General features: G+C 44.8%; 1 protein-coding gene across 1 annotated transcript in view; it reads right to left on the bottom strand.

The window, feature by feature from the left end:
• Positions 1-1,139: 1,139 nt before the first annotated feature.
• LOC119172124 (uncharacterized) overlaps positions 1,140-26,052 on the bottom strand; it is a 25,764-nt gene continuing 851 nt past the window's right edge. The window contains exons 2-10 of the mRNA XM_037423125.2: positions 24,153-24,360; positions 21,916-22,022; positions 15,949-16,181; positions 13,686-13,860; positions 7,873-8,044; positions 6,762-6,862; positions 5,326-5,464; positions 2,951-3,202; positions 1,140-1,666 (exon numbers count right to left, since the gene is read on the bottom strand). Of these exons, the coding sequence (XP_037279022.2) occupies positions 1,539-1,666; positions 2,951-3,202; positions 5,326-5,464; positions 6,762-6,862; positions 7,873-8,044; positions 13,686-13,860; positions 15,949-16,181; positions 21,916-22,022; positions 24,153-24,360 (1,515 nt within the window). The 3' untranslated portion in view covers positions 1,140-1,538. The remainder of the gene's footprint in view (positions 1,667-2,950; positions 3,203-5,325; positions 5,465-6,761; positions 6,863-7,872; positions 8,045-13,685; positions 13,861-15,948; positions 16,182-21,915; positions 22,023-24,152; positions 24,361-26,052) is intronic.

The following is a 26,052-nucleotide window of genomic DNA, read 5'->3' as shown; positions in this document are numbered from 1 at the left end:
ACATTTCTGCCCGCATCAGAAATTCAGCCGCCGCAGCCGGGATTTGATCCCGCAACGTACGGGTCAGCAAACGAGTACCTTAGTCACTAGAGCACCATGGCGGGGCGTTCGTGTAACTTAAATTCTAAGGTTTTATGAACGAAAACGTGGACGATTGTCGGCCATATCATAGTAAAGGGCTCTGGATGAATTTTAATAACCTGTGAATTCGTTAACGTGCAGACAATTGTAAGATCACGAGTGTTTTAGTAATAGCTCCGGTGGGAAAAGGCTATTACTAAGACGCACTCGATAAACGTTATCGTATAGAGCGCCGAATACACTATAACCAGTGAGTGTCCTAGAACTAAATCTAGTGCACTATCGATCAGTGGAATCGAAAAAACAGTGGCGTAATTTTTAGGTTTCTTTTTTCTCTCGTACACCTCTGCTGATGGAATGAAAACGTTAGTACTTTGGCAATGGCATGCAAGCCACCCGTTCAGTGAAGCGAAAACTAATGTTAGCTAAAGAGGGAGCTAAAGCTCTCATGAAAACAACAGCAACAACAACAACAACAACAACAACAACAACAACAACAACAACAACAACAACAACAACAACAACAACAAACATTGCAGTACTCATACATATTCAACTTACAAACCGAACTCCAAGCGGTCTGTACAAAAGCGTTGCATAGTGAACGCACTTTGACATCTGGACAAAAAAAAAAAAAACAGCGCTTCCTTTCTGACGTTGAAGTCAAGGTGGTCATGATGAGACCGTGTTGAGCCCTTGGTCAGACACCAACAGTGCAACTGTGGTCATAAGAGCGGTTATAACCTTTTTGGAAGCAACTGGACTATAAGCGCGGCTTTAAAAATTTTCTCAGCTAGAAAGATTTTCATATACTCACCTCTCTATCTCACCAGCGTCATCCATTTGTCTATCTTCTCCCCATTTCTCTCCCCCAGTGTAGAGTAGTAGGCTAGAGCAAGCTATTGCTCAGGCTGACCTTTCTTCCTTTCTGTAAGTAAACCTCTCTCTTTCTCTCTCTCTTTTTCATGGTGTTCGCATGCCCCTGAACCACTCGTGACAATGTTGCTGCTTCAATTCACAAGGAGTTGTTACCAATAACTCGCAAGAAATGCGGTACATTCTACTATAGTACATTTTATTTGATATATTACACATGTACATCATTGCTATAAATGTACGACATGAAGTGCGTTTATCGAAGTTTTCCTTGGTGTGTGCGTGCGTGCGTGCGTGCGTGTGTGTGTGTGTGTGTGTGTGTGTGTGTGTGTGTGTGAGCGATGAAGCTAGTCGTTATCCATAACATCCTTTGTGTATATACGTAATTATAGTATGTTGTAACGCCTGTGTTGTGTAGGAATTGAAGCATTGCAGAAGATGCTATTATGCATCCAGCGGTCATCACTGGTCGCGGCACTGTATGTCGAAGGCCGGCTTACACAGGTGCACGATGCAGGTTCGGGAAATGATCACGTGCTGCACGCGAGATGCTTGGCCGCAGTTTGACGGCTTGCGATGTCTCACAGTTCTCGGTTCGCGAGAATCCACTGCACAAGCTGACGCCTGACGAGTTTTCCGAGATTGTTGCGTGGAATCTTGTCAACAAATGTTACGCCGCCTTCAAGGTGGCAGCCCTTCGGTGCGTTGGCTACAGGCACAAATAAACAAGATTGAACATTAGTTATTATGTTCGATCATTCCAAACACAGAGAAACAAGACTTAGCGTTATTTATTATATTAATTTATTCTATACCACCAGACTGTTGTAGGAGGAGATTATACAAAAGAAAATAATAAACAGCTTAATAGTGCAGGAAATACAAGAAAAAACTATACCCAATACGACACACGTCTTATTGTGATGCAGTCCCTGAGTACCTACATATTTTCTAATAAATTTGTTTTACCACCACCCAACCACAGATGAAAATGGTAAGAAGTAATACAGCGGTGACAAGAATAAATACGGACGATGTAATACAAATAATATTAAAAAATAAAAAATGCCAATAACAGGCAATAAAGCCTATGCGCACGCAATAGTAGGCTCAGGCAATCACCAAAAGAGTGCCTTTATTTTTTGTGTACCCACTGAGTGTGCGCGCGTGTGCTGCCGAATGTGCTGTGTTTATCTCTCTTCCATTTCTGCTCTCTATCTTTCATCTCCCCCATCCCCCTCCCATGCGCAGGGTAGCAAACCGGCTGCCTATAGGCTGCTTAACCTCCCTGCCGTTCTTTTCCTCCTCTTTTCCTTCCTTCCCTTATCATACTGATCGTCTAAAGGCGGCGCGAAGTTAGCACCATATGTCTGTTTAATTGGACGCGTCCTGTTAGTGTTCAATGTGCAGGGTTTTGGCCACACGGGTTTCTAACTTTAATGGTAGGTGAGGATGACTTATGTTGATTTCCGAGAGCTGCCTGCTTCCCACCTTAGCCCCCTGAAGACAAGGAACAAAACGCCAGCTGCCGTGAGAAGCACGTCATCTTTTACACTTTATTTCTTGCTTCCATTTTGAAGGTTGCTGTCTCACGAATTCCGCCAATGGTGATGCTGTGTGGGGTTGTTGTGATGACACTTCGCTCCCTCTAACGGAGGAGGCACCTGCGCATGCCTATGGTAACGCGCAAGGCGCCTCCATGAAGACAATAACATTTCTTGCGAGAAATTCGACGTGCAGAAGTGGTGGCGTCAGTATATACAACACAAACCCACCCGTATAATTTCCGCGCAGGAAAAGTAGTTCGATGTTCTGTTACTGACACAGCCTTAGTATGCGCAACAAGCCTTTTGTTACAGAAGACGATGAAGCAGTTTGTTAGTGTTTAGAGGTTAAGGTACAGGCTGTCAGAAACCGCTCGAAATTCTAAAGAATGAAGACACTACGCGCGTATACGCTTGTGAAAGGATCAAGAGAAAAAAAAAGAGCTAACCTTCTACGAATTGCGTGATGTGTTCGGTGCTCAACGCTCTCGCTTGTAGCTCGGGCACAACCAGGGCGTGCGCCACTTCTCCAGCTTCGGGATGCGGTATCCCAACGACGGCGCAGTCGTGAACCCCCGGACACTTGAACAGCACGGCCTCGACTTCGGAGGGCCAGAACTTGCTCCCGCGGCAGCAGTAGAAGTCGCTTAGCCGCGCGACCAGGTACAGCCAACCATCGTTGTCGTAGTAGCACTGGTCACCTGCGTGGCCGCAAACGCCGTTGCGTGGCCGTAAATGCCATAAATCCCGGTCGCGGCGATCACATTTAGACGGACGCGATATGGAAGAAGCTCGTGTGCGATGAAAGTGCATGATAAAAAAAAAACACTAGGTGGTTTAAATTTCTGGGGCCTCACACTACGGCGTCCATCACAATGTCATGCCTATGGGACGTAAAACACCAGATATTATGGCCCAACTTGCAGTGTGGCTATTGATGAACAGCAAGAAAATTGTTTGAAGGTAAAAAACCTGGAGGCACTGCGCCGACCAAAGTAAATGTAAAAAAAAATACAGAGGAAAGACGTTGTGGCTCCCACCGTAAATCCTTCCGCGTGGGAGCCTAAACGTCTTTTCTCTGCGTTTTTTTTCTTTTTAAACTTTTACTTTGGTCAGTGCAGTGCCTCCAGATTTTCTACCTCCAACCATGTATCATCCCGACCAGTGGGGCTTCCGTCAAACGTTAAACTTCAGTTACAAATTTCTTCAACGTTGTTACCCGATGTCATTGCAGTGAATTGGCCACACTTCCAATATTCCGGGTTAGGAAGGCCAAACCTTTAAAGAGAACATGGACACTTATAAATATATTGAAAGCTGTAACTTAGCACAACCTGGATGTTCAGGGAAAGATGAACGCTTCAAGTGATGCTGATGCCTTTACAAAGTCAGGTGTATACTTGTCGATATGTCGTCTTCAGCGGCATTACCTTTTTAACGGTTTCTGTAACTATAGTTCCGTGAAGAGTTGTTCTGTGGGGGCTCGTGTCCGAATCAATCGTTCGCATGCCAAGAGATGAAGCGTTATGCAGAGCTCGAACCAGTTAGGGACTGAAGGACTTTCTAGGGAACCAGCGGTAAAGTTCGTCCCTGAGTTATTTCTTCATGTCTTTGTCTACCAAATTTATGTACTATACCTGGTACCGAAATGGCACATTACGTTACAAGCAACTTCTAGTGTTTTCGCTTATTACAAATCTCCGTTTTAGTCATTTAACTGTGCAAGTCATAGTCGTCCCCACTTCGATTATTTGTGTATTAGAGGTTTAATTAAGTAGATTTACACATCGGGCCTTGCTTGGGTTTGCACGTTTGCTTTAGACACAAAATGGCTGCTCTGGCTTATATAGGATGGATACCAGCAAATGAAGATCCTTTCTACCAAATATCTGGCCACACGCACACACACAAACAGTTCAATAGGTTTTCGCAGCAGGTGCTTTTTTGCAATCTACGATCGTTAAGTAACAAAAAGACGGGTGGATAAAATAAAAAAAAACGCAAGGAAATAGTTGATAAGACAGTAAAGCTTCCGTTTGGGCTAGATGGTGCACTCTTAACCAATATTTGGGTTGCGCGAAAAAAACACGGACGGACGAAGGAGAGTACACAGGACAGGCGCGAAACTTCAACTGTAAAATTGAAGGCCAAAGTGGCTCAGTATAGGAATAGTCATCAGCCTGAAACGAGGTTATACATCACAACAAAACTAAAGAAGGAAACCCGTATGTATAAATGTCTAGGTGAAAACGGTAAACAAATAGTGGATGATGAGAAAAATCTAACAAATATCGGCAAAGACACGCGCACAGACGGGAAACTGGAACAACAGTGCACTGCTCAACAAACTACTAGTTTCGATTACCTAAAACCATCTAAAAATTGCAGCTCCTAAGAAAGGAATATCAGCGAAGGCATGCTTACACATTTGTCACTTCTAGCGATGAATAGGGCTTCCATAATTTCCCTTTTCATCTTGTCGTTAGAGACTTGAACAGTATTAATATATCTTTTAGGTTCGGCGTACTTCCGCAGTGCAAATCCAGGTGGCTGCCGGTGTGGGAACGAACGGCCAGCTTGTGCCGAACCTAAGAGCGCAACCCCAAATATGTGTTCAAGTTGATAAGAGTACATTTGTATTTTTATACACTACATAACGTGAGAAACACTATCAGTTTCGCAAACGTTACGCATTCTTACACTGGACTCGCATCTTTAAAACACTTTTGCGGTAATGATTCCTGCAAAGATGTACTAAAATACCAAAAGTGAGGAGAGCTGGGTTCGTTGTTCGTGATGCACTAAGAGACCATCGCAACCCTACCTGTCCTGTACCAGCCATCTTCGTCAGTGGTGGGCTCATGAAGTCTCCCCCAGTATCCACGCATCAGGCTTGGACTTCGTAGCACGAGCTCTCCACGTTGCCAAGGTCCCAGCGGCCGTCTTGTTTCTGTGTCGCGCACCTGCGGAAAATTGGCCACGGGACTAGTAGTCTTCTTTACCAAAAAGTACGAAATACTCGCGTAAGAAATTCATTAATTAAACAAAGGTAAAAATGCTGGTCAGACGGTCATGTTTTCTATCTTTACCCCACGCAAAAATTAGATAAGAAAATAAGTCGCCCGACTCTGGGACTCTTGTCTGCATACTTTTAACTGCGAACTTTGTATTTTGAACGATTAAAACTGAAAGTGAAACTGAAGACAGGAATACAAAGTATTTTAGCAAGATGCTATTCCGAGTGTCACACGTTTCAGCTTCTTAGAATACTATACGATGTACAGTCGGGTCCACTGTCAAAGGGAACACACGAATGGGCGTATTTGGCATTGCTAATGCTCCAATTAGTGTGAATACATGCGGAAACTTTGTCCTTGAGCGGCGCTAGTTTGTTAAAAATAGCCTAAACTATTAACCACCAGCAGTCTTCTGCAAGTGGAAGCAACCATGTTTTTTTTTTACAAGAGATCGAAATCTGCAGACGCCTTGCACGCAAGTATTCTCTTTTAGGAGTGGATCCGTATTAAACACACCCCGCGCCTTCAAACACATAAGCTGCATGGAGGTACCTAGAGAGAAAAGAATGTGACGAACAGATAAGTTATAAGTCCTACTCACAAGTTAGGCTACATGTGACAACAAGTCTGTCATTATGGTGCCCATCCCTCATACAGCATATAGCAACAAACGTCACCACCTCCACTGCCACCCTGTCACCGCTCGTTTCAACGTCGGGATTGTACATATTAGGACATCCCGTGTGTGCTTACTTCCTTGAAGAGACAAGTAATACTGCTTTTTATGTGGCTCTAATTTAGCGAAAGATTGCGATAAGTTTGAGAAAACGGAGTTCGGGATTTTTTTATAACGCTTATTGAATATGGTCTTTTGAGTAGTTTTGCTAACTGCTGCCTTCATACTGGGTGTTTGTGCGAAAGTTTCGCTGTAACATTTACGAATACTAGTTGCATGCAACTTTACCTACGAAATTTCAATTATGCTTACTGAAATAAATTAAAGACAGGACAGAAAGGGTGTCATTGATGATACCACGTAATGTTTCTTCCTCGATGGTACGTGTATTTTTTTTTATTTCAGTAAGCATGCAATCACTAGCACAACAAAAAGTAATATTGAGTTCAAGTATGCTTTTTAAGCTGACGCGGCAAGGCCAAGCACGCCCAGTGAACATGATGTATTCATTGATAGGCTTACTGAACAGCTTTGTCGCATGTTTATTCGGGAGATCGGCGTTCTTACCATTGCTTCGACGCCGACAGCCAAACAGCCGATGGACTTGCCGTTGGTCGGCGCATTGTAAAGGCCAGCGGAGATTAGAGGTATCTCAGACTGACCATACACTGCCCACATGAAATATAAAAAGATATATACAGCGGAAACAAATTGATGTAATATTTTCACCATGATTCACAAATTAGTCATGACATCATGGCATTGGTCTATCAGTTTGTGCAAGACACAGCACCACTCATCAGACATCACCATTAGGGTATGAAATAATCCTCTTACTTACATAAGTACTTGTAGTAATGAAGATAACTTCCTGCTGCTTTTTGCAAACAACATGTGTTTTCTAAACATGAACTGTTAGTATAGTCCTAACCTTACAGTTTCACCTTGTGTAGTAGCTTTACTAACAACCTGTAATGACCTAATCACTCATTACGTATGTGTTGCACCGCCGCGGTGGTCTAGTGGCTAAGTTACTCAGCTGCTGACCCGCAGGTCGCGGGTTCGAATCCCGGCTGCGGCGGCTGCATTTTTGATAGAGGCAAAAGTGATGTAGGCCCGTGTGCTCAGATTTTGGTGCACGTTAAAGAACCTCAGGCAGTCAAAATTTCTGGAGCTCTCCACTACGGCGTCTATCGTAATCATATGGTGGTTTTGGGACGTTAAAACTCACATATCAATCCTCCATCAGCGGGCAAGTAGTGAGCTCGAGTCAGGATCGACGCGGGGGATGGTGTCTGCGCGAGAGCTGCTATGTTGGCTTGTAATCACAATTATCGACAATTACCGATATCATATGGTGGGTTTGGGACGTCAAACTCCCCATATAAATCAATCAAATCAACCATGATAGGCACTATTTCTGAAACAGACAGACAGACAGACAGACAGACATACAGACAGACAGGTAACTATATAAGTAATTATTTAAATAGGTGTCTGGGATTATTAGTATCACAGGAAGTTACAACTCACACGTTCCGTTACATTAGATTAGCAAATATTGAAGGAACATAATTGTTAGTGTATAGTTATTATTTAAGAACGAAAAATGAATGCTCTTCGGCGAGCTGTGCGCGATAAATGAAATGTGTTGAATTTTGTGGTACGAGAAACTTACGCTGTATAAACGTTTTGAGATTAAATTCTCTGATTGCTGCCTGTACAACGTCTTCCCCGATGCACGTGGTCGCTGTGGTGACGTACTGAAGACTCTGCAGGTCATAACTGTGGCGCCGATCGTCGTCCAGCAGGCACCTCACAGTGTAAGGCGTTGTGGTTAGTGCTGTGACCTGTTGAAAGAGTAAACGTTTAGTGAGTAGCATTCGTAAACAAAGCAAGAACAGCGGAGCGTACGCCAGAAGAGAAGTGTACGACACTGATTGCTACGATGCTGAGGGGGCGCGTGGAAGAAGAGGAGAACGAGGTTGGCACGAGCGGCGATCGGCCAGATCCCTGGACTCTCGCATTCATCATCTCCTGTAAATAAAGGCATCTCACCGCAACAAGATTGCTGGAAGGTGCGGGGTACAGCGGAGCGATCCCAGGCGAACGATCACGGAAGCGCTACCTCAAGAACTACGCCGAAGCCGCCGACTGGCTGGTCTACCACCGCTCTCTATGGATCCGACTGCTGACGGCGACACCACGCACTCATCGTCTGGCGTTACGTGGCCCCGACACATAGTACCACGAAGCTTCTCTGGGAGGGTCGGAGAAGACGTCGACGAATGGCTGAAACACTTCAACCGTGTGAGTAAATACAATTGTTGGGATGCGGCCTCCCGGTTGTCCAACGTCGGATTGTTTCTTCAAGGAACGGCGTTGGTGTGGTTTGAAAACCACGAAGAAACAATAACGACCTGGGAAGCGTTTGAGAAAGAAATAGCGAGCTGCTTCGGGGACCCATTGATGAAGAAGAAGCGCGCTGAGCAAACTTTAAAGCAGCGTGTTCAAGTCCCCGGTGAAACATGCACAACGTACATTGAAGAGATTCTGAAATTGTGCAAGTCTGTAGACCCACGCATGAAAGAAGATGACAAGGTAGGGCATCTCCTCAAAGGGGTTACTGAGGATGTCTACAATTTCCTCATCTGCAAGGACACCTTGGCGTCTGTAGCGGACGTAATACAACACTGCCGCACGTTTGATACCCTGAAGGCTAGGCGCATCACTCCCAAATTTGGTAAACTTGCCAACGTCACCAACGCGGCAAGTGTCGACGTCCCTCCAACATCCTCCTGTAATCTTGCCTCAATGATCAGGCAAATCGTACGCGAAGAACTTGGACGACGTGATGCTATCAACCCGCCGAGAGCACCTGCTATCAACACCTCCCCGCCATACGACGCAATGTGTGCTGCCGCTGATGCCACGCTATATGATGTGCCCCAATCAAGAGCACCAGAGCCCCCAACCGACAACTTACATCATCGCCGTGGTTTCCAGAACGCCTCCCGCCAACCACCTACAATGGTGTCTTCGTGGGACGATCATGGGCACATGGCGCCTCGTGGAAGGTTTGGCGACGTGCGTGAGGCCCCTGTGTGCTATAACTGCGGTTTCCGTGGACATGTGGCTCGATTCTGTGGTCAAAGGCGTCGCCCCCAGCAGCGCTACTACGAGGGATCATCAGCTTCTTCTCGACAAAACCACTGGGGCGGTGGTATGCGTTCAATGCGGGACGCGTACGTTGGGGATGGCATCCAGCAAACAACCCACAGGGATACACATGTAGAACGCAATTTCCACTGGTATTTACGCAACGACTCGCCTTCCTCCGTGCGAAGCTTGACGCCTCCCACAACACGCCGGTTCCGTTCCCATCTCGTGGTAGACGCGTCACCTCCCCGCCTCCGGGAAACTAGGAGGTGCGGCCAATGAAGGTGAGGTCGCCGAACATTTGTCACTACATCCGCCTATGCCTCCAGCCGTTTTTATGACGCAAAATAGGGTCTCCGTGCTTATTGACGGACTTCCTACGATGGCTTTGACAGATACTGGAGCAGCTGTTTCAGTGATAAGTCTTAACTTCAGATTGCGGCTAGGACATAAAGTGATGTTTCGCTGGGACAGTTGTGCATCATTTCGTGCAATGAGCGGGGAGACACTGTGCCCGATCGGTGTGTGTGTTGTTAGTGTCACTTTGGGTGACAAGGTCTTCGAGGCTGAATTCGCTGTCCTGACCAGCTACACCCATGGCATCATCTTGGGAATCGATTTTCTACGCGAGTGCGGGGCTACTGTAGATTGGGGTGCTGGCGAGATTATGCTATCGGAATTCACTGACAATCCTAGGTGCTGTAAAGGATCTATCACCGTCATTGAGGATGTTGTCTTGCCGCCCAACTCGATGAAGACCGTACGCGTTGACGCCTCTGCTTCAGACGCCGGAAAGTTTGATGTTCTTGTGGAGCCCATTCCTCTCAATTGCGCCAAGAAAAATGTGCTCGTTCCACATTGTGTTCTGTTGATCAGTGATAGGCGATCGGCCTTATGGGTGTCGAACTATTCAAATGAACCTGTTATGCTACCCTGCGGAATGCAACTCGCCCTCTTCGAACAAAATGCGACCCCATTTATTGCCTCTTTAAGCGACGAGAGAGTAGATCCTATTCGTGCAACGTACCATACAGAAGCCAACTTTCTGAGTATGGTAAACAAGTCGCTATCATCAGAAAAACGTCAAGCTTTGGTCGAAGTCCTTGCGAAGCACGCTACTATATTTGACTTTGCGCAAAAAGAAGAGCAAATAAGTGTACCCGAGTCGCGTACTCGCCATGGGATTGACACAGGATCCGCTCACCCTATCCGGCAGAAACCATACCGTGTCTCATCTGCGGAGCGCAAGGTCATTACTCAACAGGTAGAAGAGATGTTAAAGAAAAGGGTCATCCAAGAGTCGTGTAGCCCTTGGGCTGCCAATGTGATTCTTGTCCGAAAGAAGGATGGTACATGGCGATTCTGCGTGGATTACAGACGGCTCAACTCTGTTACTAAAAAGGATGTCTACCCGCTTTCCAGGATTGATGATGTCATCGATTGTTTACATTCAGCATCGTACTTCTCCTCCGTGGATTTAAGATCTGGTTATTGGCAAATCCCCATGCACCCGAATGACAAAGAGAAAACGGCCTTCATAACCCCAGATGGTCTATTTGAATTCAATGTAATGCCGTTTGGCCTATGCAACGCTCCAGCCCCGTTTGAGCGCTTCATGTGTTACGTGGACTAAAGTGGGAAGTTTGTCTTTGCTACCTGGATGACATTATAATTTTCGGCCGTACATTCGATGAACACAGCCATCGTCTAGACATTGATCTCACCTGCCTTGAGAGAGCTAAGCTCACCCTGAACTCTAAGAATTGTCACTTTGGCAGCTGTGAGACTTTCGTTCTCGGTCACCTGGTGGACAAGCATGGCGTTCGACCCGACCCCCAGAAAGTCGCTGCAGTCAGCAGCTTCAAACAACCTCAGTCGGTACGAGAGTTGCGATGCTCTTTGGGCCTATGCTCGTACTTCCGTCGCTTCGTGCCCAGGTTCGCCGACCTCGCTTATCCTTTGACGTCCCTAATCAACAAGAACGCACCTTTTTGGTGGTCAGCGGAATGCGAGTCGTCTTTTTCGCAAATCAAGTTTGTTCTTACATCAGGGCCCATACTTCGCCACTATGACCCATCTGCTGCCACAGAAGTTCATACCGACGCCAGTGGTGTAGGTATCGGCGCTGTCTTGGTCCAACGCCATGGAGATGCTGAACACGTTGTTGCCTATGTTAGTCGCTGTTTAAGTAGACCGGAGCGAAACTATACTGTCACAAAGCAGGAATGCCTCGTGGTCATATTCGCCGTACACAAGTTTCACCCTTATATCTATGAACGCCGATTCTCGATTGTCACGGACCACCATTCTTTATGTTGGCTCACTGGACTACGGGACCCATCTGGTCGTCTTGCTCGTTGGGCGTTACGATTGCAAGAACACGACTTTGAAGTCTGTTACAAGAGTGGTCGTCGTCATGCCGACGCCGATTGCCTTTCACGACTTCCCCTTCTGACAACCGAGTGTGACGCTGACAACTTTGATGAATATTTGGCTGTAGTGGATACTCCGTTTCCTGACCTAACAACTTTTCGAGCAGAGCAACGCATTGACAACAGTCTCGCTTCTTTCTTTATTTCCGGAACGAGCGGTCAACGTGGTTTCGTCGTAAAGGATGGCGTTCTTTACAAAAAGATGTATTCCGGCGTAGGCCCTCGCCTACTTCTAGTTGTGCCTACAAGTCTACGACAACACGTACTTTGAGCAATGCACGACGACCCAACATCTGGCCATATGGGTTTTTCTAGGACATTTTATCGCACGCAAGAACGCTTCATCTGGCCGAAGATGCGTAAAAGTGTGACTGCATACGTTGCGAGCTGTGAGCAATGTCAACGCCACAAGCGTCCTACAACTCCGCCAGCTGGACTACTTCATCCCATAGCACCCCCGAGTTCACCATTTGACGTCGTAGGTGTCGACCTGCTCAGCCCTTTTCCGCGATCAACGAACGGCAACCGATGGATTATTGTGGGCGTTGACCACCTCACACGTTACGCCGAAACTGCTGCGATTCCTGCGGCAACGGCCACTCAAGTTTCACAGTTCATGCTGTCACACGTTATATTATGCCATGGATCCCCCTGTGTCATCATCAGTGATCACGGGCGGCAATTTGTTGCCGGTGTAGTTCAAGACCTCCTTCGTCTTGCTTCGTGCCTTTTTTGTCACACTACCCCTTATCACCCGCAGGCTAATGGTTTGACGGAACGAACTAATAGGACTCTCGTCAACATGATTTCCATGTATGTTGATTCTGGACACAAAACATGGGACGCGATTTTGCCATTTATAACTTTCGCCTACAACACTGCACAGCATGAAACAACGAGATACAGTCCATTTTATCGGCTCTACGCACGCCAACCCCGCACAGCTTTTGACACTATCCTTCCTTTTTCCGAGACTGATCAACCTACTCTCGCCGAAACTATTTGCCGCGCAGAAGAGGCCCGGCGCATCGCCTGTCTTCCAATTTTCGTCTCGCAGAAACGCTGCAAGAACCGTTACGACAGAAGTCACCGGCACGTATTGTTTGAGAAAGGGGATTTGGTGTGGCTTTGGACGCTGCTTCGCAAGCGCGGCCTCTGCCAAAAGTTTCCGGCCAACTACACCGGTTCGTTTGTTGTCCTGGAACGTCTCAGCGATGTCACGTACGTGATATCTCAGCTGTTGTCAACTGGCCGCCGCTCAAGCAAGACCAACGTCGTTGATGTTGCCTGTCTAAAACGCTATCATCATCGCAACGAAGCCTAACTCGCCCGGTGGGCATAGTCTGCAAAGGGGGAATTGCTACGATACTGAGGGGGCACGTGGAAGAAGGGGAGAACGAGGTTGGCATGAGCGGTGATCGGTCAGATCCCTGGACTCTCGCATTCATCATCTCCTGTAAATAAAGGCATCTCACCATAACAATATGTAAAAAGAAGAGAGAGATAGAGAGAGAGAGAGATGGGGAGAGAGAGTAGTGACAAATCGCTTGTTTTTCAATTTTTTCCTCGAAATTTTATGACACCAGTGATTAAACGGCTTGTCGGACATTCCGAATTTTTATTTGAGTGGCGACGGGGCATGACTCGGTAAAAATTACAAGCAAATGATAATATAGTTAGGTTTCTTTCATTCTTCAAAATATATATGGCACCCTTCTCGAATGAGTGCAGAAAATTTCAGTTATGGTAACTACTAGAAACGTTCCCTAAAATTCCAAAAGGGGTGTTCGTATCAATTTGTCAATTCCTTAGGCTATGTACGAAGTGTTAGCTGACTGAGTTGTGCTGGTGGTTGCGTGTCTATCTATCCCATCGTTCCAACCTATATTGTTGTACTTACTCTGTGTTTGTAGATAGCCTCAAATATTGCACTCGATTCGGCAGTTTCCATAAAGGCGGCCGACGCTCCCTGGGCGATAGCCTTGCAGACCCCGTCATACAGTGCGTAGACGTGACCCAACGATGTTGTAGAAAGGGACACGTCTTGAGGACCCAGACCCATGTGCATAGGGTGGCTGGAAGGTGGGAATGAGGAACAAAGAAGGTGAGATAATTTTAGCTTGGTCTTCGCACGCAGCGTATAGGCTGTCGTCATAGCGTCATGCAACGAGATCAGGCTAACCGCTTCAGAGTTGACGCATCGTTCATTGACGGCCACCGATCCTTTCGTGAACGTTCCACTCAGTTGCCCTTGTGTACAATACATGGTGATCAGCGAAGGAAAAAAAACAACAACAAAAACAAGCTAGATAACAGGCTTTCTATGGCTTCCCTTTTCACCAGCCGGATTGACTCACGTGACTAATAGCTTTAACTGTAATCCTAAGGTTAAATCACATAAGTACGCCGAGATACTTGACAAAACATGCATCACAAAAACACCAAAACATAAGGATAGAAAGGAGGCTGAGTGAGAAAAAGAAAATCAAAAACAGACAAGACACAACAGGTGCTTGCATAGCCGTATCCGATTGTCAGAATTTCGGTTTGTTTGTTTGTTGCAGCCTTGTAAATAATGTAAGTGATTGAACACAGATATTCGAACGCTGCCTATTTGAACACTGCAATTGAACATTGCATATTATGGAAGCACAAGGTAAGTCGATTGTTAGGTCCTAATGAAACTTGGAAATGACGATGAAAAGTAATCAGCTTGCAAAACGAAAAGGAAACTCCTTGCACTGAATTCAAGACTTCACATTACGCGTGGGGTGCTTCTCCTAATAAACCAACCAATTGCGTATTTTTACACGAAGGTGATCAAAAGTGGCTCTTGGGGAGCCGGCTTCATGGGAAGGGGAGAGGAGTGGTGTTGTCACTAACAATTCCCAACCAACGGCTGGTATTAGTGAGTCACAATTTGGTTAAAATGGGCGTCAATGCGGGTGCTGGAAAAATGGTTTGAAGCTAAACTTGGTGTAGTGTTTAGTGGAGTAAACGCTTGTTTGAAACGCAATGATACGGGGGGCGGGTTGGGCTTCCTGTAGGTTTCATCGCAGATAAACGAGCCGAAAGAGTGTTTCCACTCGACGTGCGGTCAAACGTTGCGGACGGTGGAGAGGGTGAAGCGAGAGAGAAGGGTGTTGCGAGCGGGTGGAGGAGCCGGCAGCTGTGGTTCGTGCGGTGAGCGTGCTGCGGGTGAGGGAGAGATTGACGTTAGCGCGCAGCTGCCGAGTTACCTAGTTGCCACCGCTCCAACACCTGCGGCGAGGAGAACGCGTTACGGCGCGTTCTTACGGACGCACGTACGTACGACATTACAAACGGGAGTCAAAGAGCTGCTTCACTTCTAAAGATTTGCAGCGTGTGCGTTAAATAAAAAATTACATTATCTCCCCAAAGGGGATGATTGTGTGATGCGGAGTGTCGCGGAAGCTTCCATAACGTTCATGCGATGCGTGGTAGCAAACCAAGCTAAGAACGTAATAATGCGCAAGGGTCACTGCGAAGGTAACACCGCAAACCGGCAAACACCCCCGTTTAGAACACCGTTGACGCTCTGCACGATGCTCCGCATCAGCCCCCTTCGGGGAGATTGTGTAATTTTTCTTTCTATTTATTTTCTTTTGCGCACCCCCTCCCTCTTATATAATTTCTATCGAAATAAAAAAATGAGGTGCTGTCAGTAAGACCACTTTTTCTCTTTGTGTGACTGGCAGAAGACGGCTTGTGTGATTGGCAGAAGACAGCTTGTGCCCCGCGTATGTTAAAAACGCATATACAATGTGACCTCTTGTTGCCTTCATACACCGAATCAACTCGTCTTTGTATTTCACCCAATGCTCAGATGTGCAACATACGACGTTTGTTTCTAGCTCATGTCAGACCTAACTCGTCTCTGAGGATTTTTTTTTCGCATGGCAATAAGTAGAAGTGCTAACCGGAAGTGACAACATTGGAAGTCAGTTTTGACTAATTCTAAATGACGAGACAGATTTTAGACACAAAACACCATCCCAATATTGCTAGCCATGCTAGGCCGACCGTACTCCAGGCAGAAACGCAAAACAGCAGGAGCAGCAGAAGGACCTGGAAGAAGCAGGCACATTCACAAATACCTGTAAAGCTTCACAGCCTAGCTTCGGTTTCGAAAAAAACCTAACCTGTTTGATTGAATTAGAGCCATTAGAGACTCGTGGCAATGCACTACCAGCTTTGGCCTGCCAGTCGTGCCGCTTGTAGACGTCATGTAGCAGACCGTGTCTTCACGATACTCGACAAGGGGTGACGTTGTCCCGTTCTGTGCGCGGCCTTTCTTCAACAGCTCGTTCCATGTGATCACGCAGTCCACTGTGCCGTCTATTTTGTTCTTCGGTTCGTCCATTGCGATGATGTACTGCAATTAAATAAGTAGAGAGAGAGAGATTGAGAAGGGTGCTTCTTATGGTACCTGCGGATGCGAGGATCTCTGCGTGATCATGTATGAAATATGGCAATAACTACAGGGCAGTATCTTCAGATACTATACCTTTCACGGAATACCCTGTACCGGCTACTTCAGATACTACTCTGAACGGGGAGATAGCATTATAGTTTCTGCTCGTAAAAACGAGTCTTAGCTCAGGCAGTGACGCAATTTGAAGAAAACTCCGCATTTAACTTGTATGTTAGCAACGCTACAGCTTTCATTTGCTTGTCCTAATTCTGGACACAAAAAGGAGAAAGAGAGAGAGAGATAATTGAAGCGGAAGGCTGTGAAGTTGCCCAGTTATCCTCACCTGGTTTGCTACCCAACACTGGTGAGAGGAAATGGGGCAGGAAAGAGGGTTCAAATTCAGGCTCTTTAGAAAATATTATCTTAATAGAAGCCTTTTCAGCACGAAAAAATATTTTTTTAAAAACTGAAAGACTGGGAATTATTTTTATGAAAGCTGTTACAAAATGCCGGTCCAGTATACGTACAGATTCATTGCACGCATTAAAATGCATGTGAGATGAAGCAATAAAGTCTGAAGAATGCGATTAGAATTTCTGAGAATGCGACTTCATCGTCATGGAATGAAACCGTTTGATACTGCAATCACGCAAACTGCGCCGGTTATACCGTGTAAAACGTACAATATTAACGTTATTGTTGCGGATTAACGTCAATCGTGACTTTTACTTTTACTGGTTTGCGAACACATATAGTAGACATTGAGACTTTTATAACGAACACAGGGGCTATAGTGTATTTGTGCACTTAAAGACTACGGCTAGCAGGAAATTATGATTGATTGATTGATTCGTTGAGTTGAATGGTACAATACAACACCGTTTTTATTAATTTTATACGCGGTAACAAGCTGGCCTTTATTGATATCGCTCGTATTCTATCTGAGAACGAAATGGTACGGTTGCCTATAGAGTCCCATGTATGTAGTGTAAATTTGGAGGACACTCCATTCAGATGGAGCTGGCATGTGTATACGTGGCTGGCTCCATTAACTATTTCTGATGCTATCTTCAGCATTCGCAGTGCATCTTACTCCACAAACGTAATGCGGAAGCTACGTTGTTGTGACAGCTAAAAGGCCGCTTATCTCTTGGTCGCCCGTTGCACAATATTTCACGCGTGAAGAGAATGAGTGCTTGCAACACACCTTGTCGTAGCATGTGAATCTTTCCATATTGCCGGCTTTTACGACCTGTACAGTCTGAGATAAGTGCCGACAATCTCTCCTTGAGTGAAAACAGGCTGTCATCAACAAGAAGTTGTAAGGATCTAGCTTTAAATATGTGTTTTCTCCTGCATGCTGTGTGAGTGCATCATGCATAGTGTCATTCAATAAATTGTTTCGTAATATTGATACGACTGCGTCATAAGATTATATTTTAGAGATAAATAGGCAGTGTAGTCACGAATGTGTAGTGAAGTGTAAATTCTAATGGTCTAAATATTCTGATAAGCATTCTTTACACTTGATTAAGACAACGTCTTGTTCAACTGAATTTGTAATATTAGGGGTGGCGACGTTCGTAATCACTCATGCTTCTCGCCAAAACGATCTTGCCTTCTCTGAGTACAATACTTGGTCAAATTTTTTATTTCCGAGTTTCGAATCGATTGTTACACGTAATCTTTTAAATTTTCCTTTTATCGCAATGTTACCCTAGGCACGCTGTTACGCCGCTGAAGTAGCAGTGCGAAAAATTCTCAGAAAATAGAAAACTAAAGAAATAAGGCAGTTTCGCACACGAGGTGCAAAACCTTAAAGAAGTGCAGAGCTAGGCAGCCATTTTTTACTTCCCTTTGGTTTTATTTCTGTTTCATCCTATATTTAATTTTTCCCATTGCTGTATGCCTCTCTCTCTCTATTTCTATTTATTTCTTCTCCTCGCTTCACTTTTTTTCCTCTCTTTCTTGCTCTTTTTATTTTTCTTCCTAGTTTAGCACCGGAGTATTATACCGGGGTCCACCAAGTTTGATGCCGGGCTCCCACCAAGACTCCAGTACCATATTTCCGTCACGGAAATGACGTATAAAAATAAGCACGATCAGAATACAAAGAAAAAAAAGTTCCGTTAACGAAAATTGAATCCATTGCCTCCGCGTCGTTTTTAAGCGTCCGCCCCGTCTGGGCCTTCCCTATAGATGTACAATTTTGTAAACGCGTTAACCGCAGGCAGTGACCTTACCCCAAGTGCTGGCGTCGCCTATAAATACAGTAATATCCTCAACATGCATTCATACCAAAAAAAAAAAAATCACAGCATACCCATGGAGTGACTGATGATGAGTGGGGCAAAGTGCCCAATCATCCATACATCCATTCATCCGTCCGTCCATCCGTATGTATGTATGTATGTATGTATGTATGTATGTATGTATGTATGTATGTATGTATGTATGTATGTATGTATGTATGTATGTATGTATGTATGTATGTATGTATGTATGTATGTATGTATGTATGTATGTATGTATGTATGTAATGTATGTATAGGCAGACGGACGAACTGATGGATGGACGCCTTGCCCTACTCATCATCATTAGATCGTGTATATGCTGCAAATCTTTTATTATAACAGCGCCATCTATCCTCTTTCATCGTCAACTAAACGAAAACCACTAACGCCATCTAGTGATAATATTTCCAAAGACATATACACTCAACGCCATCTAGTGAGAAATATTTAAAACTAACTAGAAGTGGCTACAACATTTGCGAGGGAATGGCACCCTAAGGAGCTTCGCGCTCAATAAAGCCCTGCGTTGTTTGTCTGTAACTCCACGTTTTTCACTTACACTCGTCCCGCGAAATATCACGGCTTGCCAAAGTGAAAACACGACGTGCGCTGCGTTTCTCGCTGGTCGGGCAGTGGTATTCAATGACGCCAACATGCCGTGAGTAGGCGACCTTAGCTCAAGTTTGGCGCCCAGTCAGTGACGCTCTTCTGGCTCTCACATCGATTTCTCTAATTCTGCTCTCACCGTAAACTACTGCAGCTATCACATGCATCTCTGACCACAAGAGTTTGTTTAATCATTAACGATGGACTTCCGTCATTGGGATGGAAAGTATGACTTACCGTCTATGTAAGTGCATCGACATTAAGCGGTGCTATGACTGTCAAGTATCAGTAGGCATTGCGCAAGCTCTTTTACATCAATGTAAAGTAAACAGGAAGCTACTTCTGTGAGAACACGTTTTACTTTCATGCTTTCTTCATTCTTATGACGGAGAGATCAACCTTGTTTTCCCTTTTCTCTCTCCGTTTCACGCTTGCCTCTTTTTTTACTCTTTATATGCGTGGTTTTTCTTGCGTTATGCCATTATTTAAGTATGCTAGTATTTTTTTTTGCTGCTGATGATAAGCGACCGACATTAAGGTGCTCGAAGAACAAGAACAAGACTTCTGGGCTCGAGCGCGCACTCAGTATGCTAAACATGGAGCCGCCCAGATCCTATTTTTTTGGGGTGGGGGGGGGGGAATTGAATGGCTTGAAAGAAATTCTTTTCATTACCAAAAAAACTTGTCTGGTAATATGGCTGACTGTACGGATGTCGGAGGAAAAAAAAAGTGACCCCACTGCCCCCCCCCCCCCCCCCCTAGCTATACCTGCCTGCATTTCAGCGTTACGTCAAGTGACGACGACAACATATGACAGCACAGTACAACATACAATAAGTTGTACCTCTAAAGTGCTTCACATTTAAAAAAAGCGATGGTTGGAAGTTGTGGCCGCCCGATGCTCACTGTAAGGGTTAGAAGTTATTTTCCTTTGAAATGAGTGCAGCTTTTTTATGTTGGCTATTGAAATGAAGATTATGCTGAGAATTATATTGAAGTCAAGATAGAGAATATTTTCCAATCGCGTGTACTCAAAACGACTGAAGAAGGAAACACTGAACTGTTGAGGCTTACAAATTGGTCTTTGAGAGAACTATCTTTGTTATTTTTGTTATCGTTGGTTTATTATTGAAGAAAGAACTTAATGTCTAAATTAACTTTTTAATTCAAGTCAGAATCAAGACATCTTAATATCAATGTAACGACACAGATTTAAGTAGTTTTTTCGTAATTTGGCCATGTTAGCTTAAAAAAATATCTTGAAGCTTGCTATGTTATGTTCATTGATCTAAAACGCACAGGATTTCACTCTAACAGTAAAGAATTCACCATGCCCTAGCATACGCCTTTAAAATCTATCATATCACGTGGGTTGGCACGCTCGCTTTACAAACTTCGTCGCCACATGAATTCTATGTTTACGTGTCATCACCGAGTGTCTTTTCGCGGCAAAAGTGTCACTTTTTGCACAGTGCAAGGATTACTCACCAACATACGTAATAATATTCTCGCATTTAGCTACCCTACTGTGACCTACAACTCTAAATTCTTAAGATGAACTAATTATTCTTTGAGGACTTCATTGTTCTTATTCTCTAAATCATTGATAGGGTGACCGAAAGTGAAAGTTTGGCTTTTAAGGTAAACGGCACTAGGTGCGTAGCGAGAAATTTTTTTTCGGGGGGGGGGGGGGGCATAACCTTGATATCGGGAGGGGCACCTCCTTAAAATGGACATTTTTTGCTCATGCCATGGCGAAAAAATTTCGGGGGGGGGGGGGGGGCACATGCCTGGTGTGCCACTCCCTGGCTACGCCCCTGAACGGAACGGATCAATTCACTCCTCGTCTCCTTGTGGAGGTGGAGCCTTACTTTCTCCTGAATTTTAAGTGCGAAGCCCTTAAGGGGCCCGCGCTGTCGCGTGCTGTCATGGCTTCGCGTAACGCTCGTAAAACCACGCATAGCATAGCGATTTGTAGCGTATTAAAGTGCTCGAGCAGAGAAGAGGACTTCTTCCTGTACTGTTGGTCGAGTGCCCTGATGATAACATCAAGGGAGGAGCATTTTAGATATCGGGATATCGTATGTTGTCGTCGCTTGATGTAACAAAGGCAAAACCACACATAAAGATAGAAAGACTGAGTAATTGAGAAGTGGAAAGAGAGAGAGAGAGAGAGAAAGGAAGAAAATTGGGAACAACTGTAGAAATAAATAGTAATGAAAAGAGGGATAAAAGAGAGAAAATAGCAAAAGAGAAAAAGAAAGAAAACAGGAAATAAGGAGAAAACCAAAAAAAAAAAAATAAAGGCTGCCTAGCTCCACAATTCCTCCGTGCTTGGCACATCTACAGTGTGAAGCTGTCTTCATTACTTCTCAAGAAAACTTGTTTTTAGGCTAGTTGGTTATTCGACATATTGTAAGATATTTAGCGCAACCTCGACTTTTGCAAACACTCACACAATCACTCACACAACCACCCGAGTAAGCTGTGTGTGATACTCGAGTGGTTGTGTGGGTGATTGTGTGAGTGTTTGCGAAAGTCGAGGTTGCACTAAATATCTTACAATATCATTACTGCTGTTTTTGGTCCTTTATTTTCTTTGCCACTATCTGGTCCTTGGTTTTCCTTCTTGTGTCAAGTATAAAATTAGAGGTTTCAGTTTTGGCTTGACCCCCAGCCTCTGCCTCGTTTGCATGCACCTTCTCACTCTAGATCACAGTGTTTCAATCCGAAACAGTTATTCGAGGAAGAGGTGGAAAATGACAAACTCGGCCAGAGAGCGTTTAGTACTTACCTTAATAGAAGGTAATCTTTGCTTTATTTCAAGGGCCTCGTCAATCCGGTCCGGCTCACAACAGACGCATGCCAGGGACAGGGTTTGCATCGCGTCAGCCACGACATCTGCGACGGGGTACACCATTTGTTGCGCAGCTTGAATGTACCGTTGGACGAAAAGACCAAAGAATAGCAACAATGTGCGCATGCACGTTTTTGTCCACGTCACAAGTGCACAATTGAGCAGGGGATCCAGTAGAGCGGCATTTGGAAAGTCATCGTCTGAATCACCTTGCGTCATTTGGGGTCACCCTTTTTGTACAGACGCTAACACTGGCCCTAGAAGTGGGAATGTAAAATAAAACAGTTTAATTAAGCCAGTGCAGCTTGCGCAAAGATGCACAAGACTGATTGATTGATATGTGGAGTTTAACGTCCTAAAACCACCATATTATTATGAGAGACGCCGTACTGGAGGGCTCCGGAAATTTCGACCACCTGGGGTTCTTTAACGTGCACCCAAATCTGAGCACACAGGCCTACAACATTTCCGCCTCCATTGGAAAAGCAGCCGCCGCAGCCGGGATTCGATCCCGCAACCTGCGGGTCAGCAGCCGAGCACCTTAGCCAACGAGACCACCACGGCGGTGCTGCACAAGGCTGGGTTCCAACAGAGCTCATGGGCCCATATATTTCTACCTGGATTGGCTTTTGCACTCTCACACCTTCCTTTACTATCCCTCGCTATACTATACAGGGTATGATTATGCTTGCTGTCTATATTTGTGCGTATTTTTCGTGTTAATGTGCTTTTAGCTATTTTATTTATGCTTGCTTCATTCTTTGTTTTCTAGATTTATCATTTGATCTCGTTCTCCCCTTCTCGTTTTCCTCCACCTCACGTTTACATTTGTACTCCTCACCCTAACTTCCCAATCCCACCCCCTATGCTATGCAATACTGTACAAGGCTATGCCATACTCAGCTAGCATGCGTGGATCACCGAGTACTTACGATGTCCGCCTTGGTATTGTGGGGACATGGCTATCAATCCCACCGTGCTGAATTATCCAGCCTCACCGAGAAATTCTATAGGCCAAGAATTTTCATCTCACACTTTCTTTCTTTCGTTTTCTTTCTCTCTTTCTCCCGTAAGATTTATTGCGTCTCTAACCAAGCACGTGTTCTCGGAGCGAAGTGACAGAGGATGATGAAGGCGATAAAGCAGAGGATGAAGAAAACAAGTGCCGGTAAAGATGAGGATAATTTTTTACGTGCGACACACGACGAAACAACGAGCATACCAGCTCCGCTCTTTAAATCGGTCAGCTTGAGGCCGCTTTCCTTCATATCACTGGTAACATGACCACTGAATCCCTCTCTGGCCGTGAAACAAATGACCTGGTCGTAAGCTTTTAGCACAGCAAAACAAGGATGGCACGTGGAATGAGGACGTACGATAAGCAATGGAACACGTGTTTTCGGTTAATGGGTGCCCATTTCTACCACTTGTTTTTAGTGTAGTCTTGCGTCAAAAAAGAAAGCACGTGAACGTGGGCAACGACATTCTTTGCGTAATGAGTCAGAATAACACGTACTTTGGCTTGCCAAATATCATAAAGAGTGCGGCAGACGATCAAATACAGTGCAGCTTCAGACAAGGTTAAAGGTGAGCTTCGTGGGGCACTTAATGAGCCTTAGCAACCACAGAGTTTCATAACACTACGCTGGAAGGAAATCTGGTGCTATGAAAGCTGCAAGAAATGACGGTTCAGCCAGCATGGGAACGATGGGTATAACACGGATTGATCTAAGTTTCGTACTTTCGGCTCCGTATAGTTCCCTGTGGACTGCAGTTGATTTCTCGCGAGTCGAAGTTCAGCGATAGTTCAGCAGTCCCACTTCATCGCCTTGATCCTTTTAAGCTTACCTATTCAAGTAAGCTACGGGTCATTCTTTAATCCCAAACAAAAAAAAGCAGCATTAAACAAAGTCACAAGTGCATTCATGGCCAAAAACGTGGAAACTAGGCAAGCTCATGTACTAGGCATCCTTCCCCTTGGTAGATCAATAATAGCACCGCTGTAGTTTTTCTAGTAAGTATGGTATATAGGTAATGCTACGTTAGCAACCATCTCCATAATACAGAGGTGGGCTATTTACATTACTCATAGAAAAGGGTTTTTTTTTCGAAATTCTTCCAGAGGTTTTCTATGCAGTTTGAGTTGTACAGACAATACTGGTTTGCATACACACCGGCACTGAAGCCCGGACTTTCACTGACGCATGCCACGTTCGCACACGCTGCACCTAAAAGCATCGGCAGCAGTTGCATCCTATTGGCGCTGAGAAGCAGGATCTTGTCTCCCGCGTTGAGGCCCAATCGCCAGAGTGCTGCCCGCACGGCGTCCACCTGCTCTGCTACGACGCTATAGGCGATGGCTTCGTGGCTCGTGCCGTTTATCTGTATGGAGAGAAGAGTGACCAAATAGAACATTTGTATGCGTGGAACGTGTCCGTACTATATGTGCGTTGTCAGTTATTCATTTTGCAACATCCTGCCAGTATTGGAGGGCCAGAGTGTACCTCTGAATAACTCTTAATTTGCAACAGCTTGTCACCCTATGTTCGCACCGGAATTTACATTATCGCAAAAGGCTGTTCCACGCCCAAAGCACCCTTCTAGAGCGTTCCGGCATGGCCATTGTACCAACACCCACCAAGTGAAATGTGTTCATTGAACCAAACGTCTAGGTAAAAAAAAAAAAGCAAGCAACAATATAAACTCAACGTCTTCCCAAGGCTCACTGGGTTCATAATTATAACTTATCAGACTTGCGCTCACAGATAAGGCTCCAAAAACATAGTTTTGCTTATGCGTGTGACTCCTTCACTGTAATAGCAGAGCAGTCGATAAATGTGGTTATCTCAAAAGTGTCAGCACGAGGTCTTTCATCTATGCAAAACTATTTCACATTATCTCTCCTCCCGTATCGAGTGCTTGTTGGATTAGTTCGTGGCAGGGGTGAAGACCCGTAATCCTGGCCTCATTGCCTGTCAACTTCTTTCTCATTCTCTCGCCCATTCTTATCTGCCACTGACAGCGACATATGATGTGTCCCGATATTCTTGAAAAATAACTGGCAGAATATGATAAAGCTTCCTTTGAAGAAAGATAGGTTTACGTATCGAAGCGTCGCCTAGACTGTTTGTAGCACAATAGTATACAGTTTATACAGCTTTTATTGCTCATTGTGTTTAAGACTACAGGCTTCCAATTTACATTGGCTAACCCAGCTCGGCCTTCTCTTTATTGAGTCACTAAGAGCGGTAGATAAGATTGACTACGGAGTGTATTTGGTGAAGTTCATTTACATTGTTTACAAAAAATGTTCATAAGCACGAAACACAACGAGCAAAAATAAGGCAATGTACTGGCACAATTGAGATTACTTGTCGCTTTTCACGAAAACGTATGGCTGCGGCAAGTCATCATTCAAACTTTTTCACTCCCATGTGAGGGTTAATTCCAGAGGGATGTAGTAGAACAGTTGCGCTTCATGAGTGCCTTGCGCGATTTGTTTCGATTTCGCCCATCATGTTCTCTGACAAGTACCTTAAACTAGTGCTCCAATTGCTATTTATATAAATATAAATATGTTATAAATTGGCACGCACTGCAACTTCTTATATAAACATTTGTTCTCAGGTCAATATTCAAAGAGGTAATTAAATCATTTTAATTAGGTAATTGATGCAGCGTTATGCTATAATTGCGGCACAGAACTGTCGCCTCAGCTTAAAGTTCGTTTGCGAACCAAGCAGGTTTAAAAAAAATTGCTGGAGTGGAAATTTTTGCCCACAAGTGAAGCCGTGCCAATCGTAGGATGGTGGCTGTGGGCGTTGGGAGCTTGAGAAGGAGCGTTTTCTTCGCACGCCCAACGAGTTTAACGTGGCAATCTTTTCGGGTCACATAATGCTCAAAATGCCTTCTTGTGTTTCTAGTTTTCTTTTCTAAACCTCAAATTCTATGCAAATTTTATTGCAGATTAAGTCACTGATACTAGTCTGTGCATTATTTTGTCAAAAAGAACTGTCTTTTAATTTATAATTAACGTAGCCTTTAGACTAGCAAATCAAATCCACTTGATGTCTA

The sequence above is a fragment of the Rhipicephalus microplus genome, chromosome 4, assembly GCF_043290135.1.
Source record: "Rhipicephalus microplus isolate Deutch F79 chromosome 4, USDA_Rmic, whole genome shotgun sequence".
Classification (NCBI taxonomy): domain Eukaryota; kingdom Metazoa; phylum Arthropoda; class Arachnida; order Ixodida; family Ixodidae; genus Rhipicephalus; species Rhipicephalus microplus.
The sequence above is the reverse complement of the archived record's forward strand: the minus strand, read 5'-3'. Positions and strand labels throughout refer to the sequence as shown.